The sequence below is a fragment of the Hemiscyllium ocellatum genome, chromosome 6 (assembly GCF_020745735.1).
Source record: "Hemiscyllium ocellatum isolate sHemOce1 chromosome 6, sHemOce1.pat.X.cur, whole genome shotgun sequence".
Taxonomy (NCBI): Eukaryota; Metazoa; Chordata; class Chondrichthyes; order Orectolobiformes; family Hemiscylliidae; genus Hemiscyllium; species Hemiscyllium ocellatum.
The window spans coordinates 107265230-107277066 of NC_083406.1; the positions used below are offsets into that span (position 1 = coordinate 107265230).

The 11837-nt window shown below is 40.0% G+C and overlaps 1 protein-coding gene across 2 annotated transcripts in view; it reads left to right on the forward strand.

The window, feature by feature from the left end:
• Positions 1 to 11486, forward strand: part of LOC132816854 (gamma-aminobutyric acid receptor subunit gamma-3) — a 605764-nt gene extending 594278 nt beyond the window's left edge. Inside the window, exons 9-10 of one of the 2 annotated variants that reach the window (XM_060826837.1) lie at positions 4719 to 4724; positions 11208 to 11486. In XM_060826837.1, the coding sequence (XP_060682820.1) occupies positions 4719 to 4724; positions 11208 to 11486 (285 nt within the window). The remainder of the gene's footprint in view (positions 1 to 4718; positions 4725 to 11207) is intronic. The other variant, XM_060826836.1, reaches the window with a different exon arrangement.
• Positions 11487 to 11837: the final 351 nt, after the last annotated feature.

Genomic DNA, 11837 nt, shown 5'->3' on the forward strand with positions numbered 1-11837 from the left:
GCTTCGCAATTTCTTCCCTAGCTTCCCACAATGTCCTATGTTACATTGATTAGGTCCTGGAGATTTATCTATCTTTAGGGTTTTAAGATCTCCAGTACTTCCTCGTCTGTAATGTGGACTGTTTCAAGATATTGCTGTTTATTTCCCTAGTTTCTATGTCTTTCTCCACAGTAAACATTGATGCAAAATATTCATTTAATATCTCCCATCTCCTGCAATTCTGCACTTAGACAAACTTGCTGAACTTTAAGGCACCCTATTCTCTCCTTAGTTACTCTTTTGTCCTTAATTACTTGTATCATCTCTTTGGATTGTCCTTGATCTTATCTGCCGAAGCTATCTCATATTCCCTTTTTGCCCTCCCGATTTCCTTCTTATGTATGCCTCTCCTCCTCTTATACTCCTCAAGGGGTTCACCTGATCCCAGCTGTCTAGACCTGACACATGCCTCCTTTCTCTTGACTAGAGTCTCAATATCTCTCATCATCCAGTGTTTCTTACGCCTACCATGCTTGCTTTTCACACTAATAGGAACACACTGTCTCTGAATTCTCAGTATCTCACGCTCAAAAGCCTCCCACTTGCTAGTCATCCATTTAACTGCAAACAGGCTACCCCAATCGACTTTTGAATGTTCCTGTCTACTACCATCAAATTGGACCTTGCTCCAATTTAGCACTTCAAGTTTTATGCAAGGCCTATTATTTTCCATTACTATTTTAAAACTAACTGAATTATGGTCACTGATCCCAAAGTGCTCCCCCATTAACATCAGTCACTTGCCCTGCCTTATTTAGAGTCATAGAAATGTACAGCATGGAAACAGACTCTTCGGTCCAACCCGTCCATGCCGACCAGATATCCCAACCCAATCTAGTCCCACCTGCCAGCATCCGGCCCTTATCCCTCCAAACCCTTCCTATTCATATACCCATCCAAATGCCTCTTAAATGTTGCAATTGTACCAGCCTCCACCACTTCCTCTGGCAGCTCATTCCATACACGTACCACCCTCTGTGTGAAAAAGTTGTCCCTTAGGTCTCTTTTATATCTTTCCCCTCTCACCCTAACCTATGCCCTCTAGTTCTGGACTCCCCAACCCCAGGGAAAAGACTTTGCCTATTTATCCTATCCATGCCCCTCATAATTTTGTAAATCTCTATATGGTCACCCCTCAGCCTCCGATGCTCCAGGGAAAACATCCCCAGCCTGTTCAGCCTCTCCCTGTAGCTCAGATCCTGCAATCCTGGCAACATCCTTGTAAATATTTTCTGAACTCTTTCAAGTTTCACAGCATCTTTCCGATAGGAAGGAGACCAGAATTACACGCAATATTTCAACAGTGGCCTAATCAATGCCTGTACAGCCGCAACATGACCTTTCAACTCCTGTACCAGAGAAAACCAAGTTTTTCTCCTTCTTTAAATAGATTCATCTACATATTGATAAAGAAGATTTTGTAGAATACATTAATAAATTCTCCCAAACAAGAATCATAAAGTTTAACAAAGCAATTACATAGGCATGAGAGAAAAGCTGACTCAGGTTGATTGGGTAATTAAAAGGTGTTGGTGGAAATAAACAGTGTGAAGCATTTTTGAAACATTGAAAATATGCTAGGAAGATGCACTTCACTGAAGAACAAAAAGTCAGCATGATGCTTCCTGGGTAACTCAGGATATTAAAGTTAGTGTTTGCTTAAAAGAAGAGGTTTACAGTGTTGCAAAAGCAATTAATCAGACAATTAGGGAAGTTTAAGAAATCAACAAAGCACGATTAACATTATTAGGCGGCACAGTGTCTCAGTGGTTAGCAGTGCTGCCTCACAGAGCTAGGGACTTGGGTTTGATTCCCATCTCGGGCGACCGTCTGTGTGGAGATTGCACATCTGTCCTGTGTCTATGTGGATCCCCTCTGGGTGCTCCAGTTTCCTCCCACAATCCAAAAATGTGCAGGTCAGGTGAATTGGGCCATGCTAAATTGCCCATAGTGTTAGGTGCATTAGTCAGAGGGAAATGGGTCTGGGTGGGTTACTCTTCAGAGGGTCGGTACAGACTTGTTAGGTTGAAGAGCCTGTTTCCATACTGTAGGGAATCTAATCTAAACATTATTTTTTTTAAAAATATATACAATAATAAACTAAAGAACCTATAAAAAGGTTATAGGAGCTTTTACAAGTATGTGTAAAGGAAGACAGTAGCTAAAGTAAACATTTGATCCCTTAGAAGTAGATACAGGAGAAATTATCATGTGGAATAAGGAAATTGAAATACATTGAACCATTTTCTGCCTGTATTCATAGAAGATGCTGTCCAGAAGTAGACGATAACCTCAGGATTAATAAGACTGAAGAACTTTAAATAATTAGTAACCTCAGAAAAATAGTGTTAGAGAAGCTCCTGGACCTAAAATCCAAGTCCTATATTCTATAATTCTAAAAGAGATACTTCAATAATAATGGGTGCGCTGGATATGCATTTCCAAATTTTTCTAGAGTCTGGAATGGCCTTAACAGTTTACAAGTCAACAAAAGTAAATTCAAAAAAGGAGGCAGGCGAACACAAGCAACAATAGGCCAGTTGCCCTGATATCAATCATTATGAAAGTGCTAGAATCTATTGCCACGAAAGTCTTAACAAGTTTTGTATATTTAGGAAAGCTCAGTTTGATCTCATGCAATGGAAATCATGTTTGATTACACATCTTGGAGAGTGTAAGGAGTAGGGTCGACATAGATGAACCAGTACCAATATTTCCAAAATTTGGAGATACTGGTGGTGGACTGGAGTGTATTAAGTTAAAAATCACACAAGACCAGTTTATAGTCCAACAGGTTTATTTGGAAGCACTAGATTTCGGAGCACTGCTCCATTATCAAGTGTTTGTGGAGTATAAGATCGTAAGACACAGAATTTATAGCAGAACTGAAACCAACATGGTCATTCTAAAAGATGAGAGACTTAACTAACAATCCGGGTCTTTTTCAATGTACATGTTTCAGTTACATAACACTGTAAACTTTTGCCATAAATTCTGTGTCTAATAATCTTATACTCCACAACCACTTGACGAAGGAGCAGCGCTCCGAAAGCTAGCACTTCCAAATAAACCTGTTGGACTATAACCTAATGTTGTGTGATTTTTAACTATATTTCTAAAACACATTGAAAACAGAAAATGTTAATAAAAGAGAAAATAAAGAATTGCGGGTGATATATTAACACAAATAGATGGATCTGTTAACAGATGAAAAACAGACAGCAATGATGAATGGCACATTTTAAAGATGTGACCAGTGGAATGCTGCTAAGTTTTGGGCCTCGGTTACTTACAATCGATATTGGTTGTTTAAATGGACATTCGGAGGGGAATGAATCTAAATATGCTAATAATACACAGGGTAAGCTGAAGAGTTGTATACAGGGCAAGTGATTGGACAACAAGATGGCAAATCAAGTATAATAGAGTCATAAACAAGGAAACAGGCCTTTCGGCCCAACTCACCCATGCCAACCAGGTTTCCTAAACTAAACTAGCCCCATTTGCATGCTTTTGGCCCATATCTCTCTGAATATTTCCTATGCATGCACCTGTACAAATATCTTTTAAATGTTGCAGTTGTCCCCGTAGTAGAATGTAAGATTTGAATGAGGTATTGCTGTGATAATTACCGGTGCACCGTGATGTCTAGCTTTAAAATGAAGAAGCTTCCTACAAGTTGATGAGAGACGTGCCATGGTGATGTAAGAAAGTTAGCACATTCAGACAACAATGCCTATGAACTGGGGTGTGGGATAGAGTACTGCTTGCAACCACTGTCCATATAGTATACCCTAAGATCAGAGGAACAAGTGGAAAGCAGGAGTTGCCAGGTATCTGTTCTGACCGTCAAATTGTGAATTGTCAATGTTTGGTTTCCTCGGAGCTGGTGTAGGAGAGCTGCATATTATGAGGCAAGGTTTGCATTTAGTGAGATCGTTAGCAAGCAATAATCCACATTTATAGGCATCTCACCAGAACATCCAGAACTCTATTTGAAAATGCAGTCAAGGTTGAGAAAGGCATCACCTGACAGAGATTTCTCATTGTATCTCACATTATTCAGGGCTGAGTAGGCCTGAAGCAATTTTTTAGTTTGTCTGCTATTTCTTCATTTTGCACTACAATTCTCAACATATAATGGAACTACATTTGTCCAAGCTATTCCCTGCCTTTTCACATACCTAAAGAAGCTTTCACAATATGTCTTTTTGTGTGATATTATGTATTTATATTCTCTTTATCAGTTTCTTCATTCTCCATTACCAGATTCTAAAGTGATGCCAATCCCAGACTTACCACTCTCTGGCAACATTACAATCAAATGTAATTCTTAGTAGAATCACGACAACAGAGAAACAGGCCCTTTGACCCAACAAGTCTACACTGACCCTCAGAGTAACCCACCTAACCTGCACATCCCTCAACACTATGGACAATTTAGCATAGTCAATTTACCTAACGTGCACATCTTTGGACTGTGGGAGGAAACCCGTGCAAACACAGGAAGAATGTACAAACTCCACACACACACACAGGTACACAAGGCTGGAATTGAACCTGAGTCCCTGGTGCTATGAGGCAACAATGCTAACCACTGAGCCACCATGCCTCCTCACAGTAACTTTCTTTGTTAGGCATGGTTGTTCCACCTTTTCTCTTAGGTTTCTGTCCCTAAGAAGAATGTAATTGCATTTTTGTTGACCACGTATTAATTCTTAAATGCTAACCATTGCCTGTCTTTTGTTTTCTCAATCCACCACAACCAACTGTCCCTCACGTTTTGATAATTTCCTTTGTTCACAATTAGATACTAGTTTGGCATTAACTACATCACTTCTGGTAACTTCATTTATACAGTAACTTGCATTTTTATCATGGTTTTAACATTCTAAATCGTGCCATTCTAAAGGCACATCACAAGAGCATTGTGAAATAAAATTTGGCATTGAGCCACATGAAGGGTTATTAAAACAGATGACCAAAGGCTTAGTCAAAATGGTAAGTTTTAGGGATCATGTTCGAGGAGAAGATAGAGAACAAAAATGATTTTGAGCTATTGGTTTGGGTGCAAAGGAATGAAAGTTATACCTGAAGACAATGCTTTTGGTTTCCTCAATATATAGTTGGTGGAAACTTTTATTCATCCAGTACTGGGTTGGAAAAGCAATCAGAAAGGATTTTGTAACATGACTGTCCATGTGTAGACAATCTACTTTGTAATAATTGGAGCCTGGAGCTAGTATGAAACCAGCATAATAATAATAATAATGATATGAAGTACACTATTGGAGGTTTGAGTGACAGCATTGTGTTCAGTGAGTAACAGAGCTAGAATTGACTCGACCCTTTTTTGATTATTTTAGTTCTTTTGTAACATCCACTTTACTTTGAATTCTATGCTGGAAACAAGACAAACATTTACCTCACAGTTATAGTCCAGTCATCTTACAAAGCATATCTGGAGTAGTTACAAGAAATCCTTTCATGCAGCACATGTTTCATGATTCATATATTGGACTCCCCGACACGAGCTTGTAACCAGACTAAAGGAGTGCAAAACAGAAGAGAAAAAAGTGCTTTGCAAGTCATGGTGAGGCTAATATTGCTTGCTATTATTAAGTGGAATTTCTGGGCAAGGGTCACTGCATGAAAGTATCTGTTGTGGCTTTTTAAAATCAGCATCTTGTTCTCTAGTTCCCAATTCAAATACATTACATCAATGCAGTAAAGCACTTACAGGATAGAAACCATGTACGTAAATTGCCACGGAAAGATATGCTTGTCCATTTCAGTCTGAGTGCCCTTGCAACTGTGTGATAAGTGTTAATTACTGCTTGTTAACCGACTGACCAGTGGGCATTAACCATTACATGTGTGCAGTTCTTTTGCTTAAGGTTTTAATGGTTATTCTGGAAACTAAAAAAGATAAACACATTAAACCATATTTTACTCTCTCTCCTACTGTAATCCTTTATTCAATTTCTTCTTTTTTCTTCCTTTACCTGGTTTAACATTGGCTCAGGCAGATTTAAGTTAGAATGCATGAGTGCAATCTTGCTGTTTTCATTTTATCATCCTTCAATCTGATTCAATTGAGTGTACTTCCATGTCCATTCAGATCTCAGGCACCCTGCAATGATTGTGTTGGCTCCACCTTGTTCTCCCAGTAATCTGTGAGGCTTCGCATAGAGTGAAGAGGCAAGGGCAAGTCTAATGAACAGTGAACACTCCATTTGGTCTACTTTAGGCTGACTATAATAACCTTTGAGGTATTATATCATTCAGGAGAGGTGCACTTAGAATAAGAACATAGAATTGGCCACACTAGGATGTTGAATCTTGTCATTAACAGAATTTCTGAAAATTATCCTCTTGAAGCACCAATGTGGATGAGGCCACCATCACCACACCACAAGCCCCGCCCCTATCATTCAAATCCACATGGGGAATGATTATTATTTTATTTCACTCTTACTGTGAATTATTGCAAGTGTGACATTTAGATCCTTCTTTGGCCTCACCAGTCCCTATCTCCAAAACTTCTTGTAGCCCCATAACCTACTGAAACTTCTATATTCCTTCAATTTTGACCTCTAGCACATCCTAATTTCCTTGGCCCCAGTGTTGCCAGCCAAGCTGTGGACTTCCTTCCTACAATCTCCAGTTCTTAACCTATCCTTTTCCTTTAAAATGCTCTGTAAACACCTACCTTTTTGACCAACTGTCTAAACATCTTCAGCTGAGGCTCTGTGTAAAATGTCTGATAAAAATTCTGCATTGAGCCATGGGTCTCTTTACTCCTTGAGCAGAATGTTATGGGAATCTGTACAAGTATAAGTTTATGTCTTGTGTTACGGGGCAATGATCAGAATAAACTGAACGGAAATCACTTGGGCCCAATTCATATACTACAGCTGGTGAATTGCGAAGACTTTCCTTTGCATTACTCTGAGGAACATTGCTGGTAAAGGACAATTTTCTTAATCAATACAGTGCTGCTATTAGAATTAGAATTACGTTTATTGTCACGTTTACTCAAGTGCAAAAGTATAGGAGTTTCTGCTATAATCTGATAGCTGTGTTTCTGTGCAACCCCAAAACTTGTGCAATACAAATAACATGTAAAGTCTTGCGATGTAATCATGTTAACACACACTTTAAAAGTTCATGTTTTAGGAACAGCCTTCCTTATTTACCCAATCGCGTTACAGCCAATTTGCGTTAACAAAAGAGACATAACAGAACTGACTCCACAGTGAAAAGTTTACAATGTCCATAAGACCATACGACATCGGGCTTACTTCCAATCCTTTCAGCTGCAAATGTGTTGCTGGTCAAAGCACAGCAGGTTAGGCAGCATCTCAGGAATAGAGAATTCGACGTTTCGAGCATAAGCCCTTCATCAGGAATAAGAGAGAGAGAGCCAAGCAGGCTGAGATAAAAGGTAGGGAGGAGGGACTAGGGGGAGGGGCGATGGAGGTGGGATAGGTGGAAGGAGGTCAAGGTGAGGGTGATAGGCCGGAGTGGGGTGGGGGCGGAGAGGTCAGGAAGAGGATTGCAGGTTAGGAGGGCGGTGCTGAGTTGAGGGAACCGACTGAGACAAGGTGGGGGGAGGGGAAATGAGGAAGCTGGAGAAATCTGACTTCATACCTTGTGGTTGGAGGTCAGCCCATCGTGTCCACTTTGCCATTCAATCATGGCTGATGGACATTTCAACTCCATTTACCCACACTCTCTCCGTAGCCCTTAACTCCTTGCAAGATCAATAATTTATCAATCTCTGCCTTGAAGACATGCAACGTCCTGGCCTCCACTGCGCTGTGTGGCAATGAATTCCACAGGCCCACCACACTCTGGCTGAAAAGGTATCTCCTCATTTCATTCTAAATTTACCCCCACTAATTCTAAGGCTGTGCCCACAGGTCCTAATCTCTCCGCCTAACGGAAACAACTTCCTAGAGTCCACCCTTTCTAAGCCATGCATTATCTCATAAGTTTCTATTAAATCTCCTCTTAACCTTCTGAACTCTAATGAATACAATCTCAGGATCCTCAGCCATTCATCATATGTTAGGCCTACCATTCCAGGGATCATCTTTGTTAATTTCTGCTGGACATACTCCAGTGTCAGTATGTCCTTCCTGAGGTGTGGGGCCCAAAATTGGACATAGTATTGTAAATGGGGCCTAACTAAAGCTTTCTAAAGTCTCAGAAGCCCATTAATGCTTTTATATTCCAACCCTCTTCAGATAAATGACATTACATTGGCTTTCTTAATCATGGACTCAACCTGCAAGTTAACGTTTAGAGAATCCTGGACTAGCATTCCCAGATCCCTTTGTACATCAGCTTAATGAATTTTCTCACCATTTAGAAAGAATGCCTATATTCTTTTTTTCCAAAGTGCAAGACCTCGCATTTGCTCACGTTGAATTTCATCAGTCATTTCCTGGACCGCTCTCTTAAACTGTCTAAGTCTTTCTGCAGCCTCCCCATTTCCTCAGAACTACCTGCCTGTCCACCTAACTTTGTACCATTGGCAAACTTTGCCCGAATGCCCCCAGTCCCTTCATCCAGATCATTAATACATAAAGTGTACAGCTGCGGCCCCAACACTGAACCCTGCAGGATACCACTTGTCACCAGCTGCCATTCTGAAAAAGAATCTTTTATCCCAACTCTGTCTTCTGTCAGACAGCCAATCCTCAATCATGCCAGTAGCTCGCCCTCGAACACCATGGGCCCTCACCTTACTTAGCAGCCTGCCGTGAGGCACCTTATCAAAGGCCTTCTGGAAGTCTAGATAGAGAACATCCACTGGGTTTCTCTGGTCTAAACTAATTGTTACCTCTTCAAAGAATTCTAACAAGTTTGTCAGGCACGACCTCCCCTTACTAAATCCATGCTGACTTGTTCTAATTCGACCCTGCACTTCCAAGAATTTAGAAATCTCTTCCTTAACGATGGGTTCTAGAATTTTACCCACAACCGAGGTTAGGCTAATCGGCCTATAATGTCGGCCCTCACGGTGCCATTTTTGATACAAATCTTAGATACAAAATAGAGAAATAAAGAAAAAAAAAGTGAATTACCTTAGTGGTACTTAATATAAGTTAGATAATATGAAGTAGAGTTAAAAGGGTAAATACTACAGTCAGATAAACAGACTACAGATAAACATTGCAATGTAGTCGACAAGCACAGGGGCTTCCTCATGTGGTCTGACCGGGCTCATAAGCCTCTGACCGGCACCTCCATTCCAAGGCTCCAACCTGTTGTGTTTCGCTCAGTTCTCGCCCTCAGCCCCACTGCTCCAGCCTGCTCCAAAGTACGTTTCCTTTTATTAAACAAAACAATTAAAAATTTTAGATCGGAAAAAAAGGTAGAAAAAGGAAAAGATAAAGCAGACAGATGAATGAGCCCCAGGCCAAGGAGCCTCCGCCATTTTGAAATGAGGCAAAAACAATGACTGCAGATGTTGGAAACCAGATTCTAAATTAGAGTGGTGCTGGAAAAGCACAGCAGTTCAGGCAGCATCTGAGGAGGAGTAAAATCGACGTTTCGGGCAAAAGCCGTTCATCAGGAATAGAGGTTTGGTTTGATTAGCTTTGATGATTCATTAGTAATGATGATTCTCAAATTCACTGAAGTACATTACACACACATGGAAAAACCTTTTTCCCGTCCCAGCTCCCAGATGCAACCCTCAGCTGTAGAGTTAAGCAGAATTCTCACTGTCGTGGGTATCCGAATCAATATGAGCATGACTGGAAAGCGGAGCGCAGACGTGAATGGTTCTTCACCCAGCAGAAAGGACCACAAGAGGTAATTATACTTCACAATTCTTGCTCTTATTCAAAATTCAGGGTTTGTTGTCATATAAGGATGCCATTCTTATGGAGGGACATGTCAACTCAATAGCAATGCATTGGATTACTAATCCAGAGGCCCAGTATAACACTCCGGCATCACACGTTCATATTCAATTAATTAATAGCTTGAGAACATGAAGTTAGTTTCATTAATGGTGGTCATTGTGAACTGTCATCTAGTTCACTATTGATTTTTTTAGGGATGAAAGTTTGCCATCCTTTCAGGTCGGGCCTTTACATGTTACTCCTGATCCACAGCAACTCTTAACTGCTCTCCGAAATGGCCTAGCAAGCCACGCAGTTCAAGGGCAATTAGCAATGTGCTACAAATTCCAATTTTTATAGTGACAGCCATGTCTTATGAAGGTCTATAAGAAGACTGTCAGTACCTGACTAAGAGGATTTGAACACCAAATAAGGAAGGGAAAAGTCATAGGAAATGGCCTCCATTCAGGCCTTCAGACCTGCTCCGCCATTTAACATGATCACAGCGATAGTGGCCTGCATGTCACTTTCTCAAATAAAATCTCTCCAGCTCAGCTTTAAATATATTCATTAGATTATAAAAAAAAACCAAAGCATAAATGGGAACAAATCCTGACTCACATGACCCACATAGAGGCATTTTTTTCAAGTATTAAGCCAAGCAATTGCTCCACTCTGATATGGTGATGTTCTTTACTTTTAAATAAATAAATAATATTCTGTGATCCTGTGCTTTTTATCAAAGGAGCCCTCCTTGAGCAACAGGGGTGAGCTGCTGATAGAATGGAAACTAGAATCCTGCAATCTGTACTGCACATCAGCACAGCTCTCTACTCAGAGGATGGATTGCAAGAGACAGTTGTTTTGATTCTAAATTAATCAACTATATTGGAAGGGGAAAGACCACATTTGTTTTTACTGTAGGCTAATATGTGAAAAATATTGTTTAAAGAGAATATCTTTAGCCTCTTGGAAAATGTTTGACTTAATTATGAATAATCAAAATGTCTCATAATTGGAGAATGCTTCTTAAGACCCTTGCAATCATTATTATTTTCTTTATTGATAATTTAGCTGTGGCATAAGGCAGCAATAGAAAGCATTTTGCAACATTGTCACTGAAAGCAGTCAAGAAAATGGTCAGGATTACAACTGATGTTTTTCATAGAATATATGGATCTACAGGTCGTTCAGATTTGTGAAGTGAGATGTGTGTATATTAAACAAATCTGGTTAGATTTTGTTGAAAACGTTGCAACTAGTGTGCTGTTGCCAATATTTAAAATCTCATTTCTCTATTCATTCTAGAATTACTCTGTACTGAACCTGGGGCCGGCCTCTTCAGTTATTACCATAAATAATTCTATGTACTGGCAGGACTTTGAGGAAGCCTGCGTCTATGAATGCCTGGATGGTAAAGACTGCCAGAGTTTCTTCTGCTGTTACAAAGAATGCAAATCAGGCTCATGGCGCAAAGGACGGATTCACGTAGACATTTTGAAATTAGACACGTATTCGCGTGTGTTTTTTCCTACGACATTTTTGCTATTTAATCTTGTCTACTGGGTTGGATACCTTTATCTTTAAGCTTCTGCCTGTAGCAGTGAAGACTTCTCTTCGTCACGCTTGTCCTGTAACTTTGATATGTATCTCTGGATGTTGTCAGAAAAGTGAAACTACCTGGGATGAAGTAACAGCATTGGTTCTTTCATTTCCATTTCTTTAATATATTAAAAAAAAAGCTACAAATTCAAAATGGCAGAAGGAAGAAGGTGTGGAAAGTGTACATAAGCTGACGAGGCATCTCTCCAAGGTCATCAGTGTTGAAATATTTTTTGAAAAACTTGAAGAGAAGGGACCCAATTTATTTGACTTCACAAACTGTTTTCTTGGTTTTGCAACCAACAGTAATTTTAGAGTAACTATTCACAGGTTTGT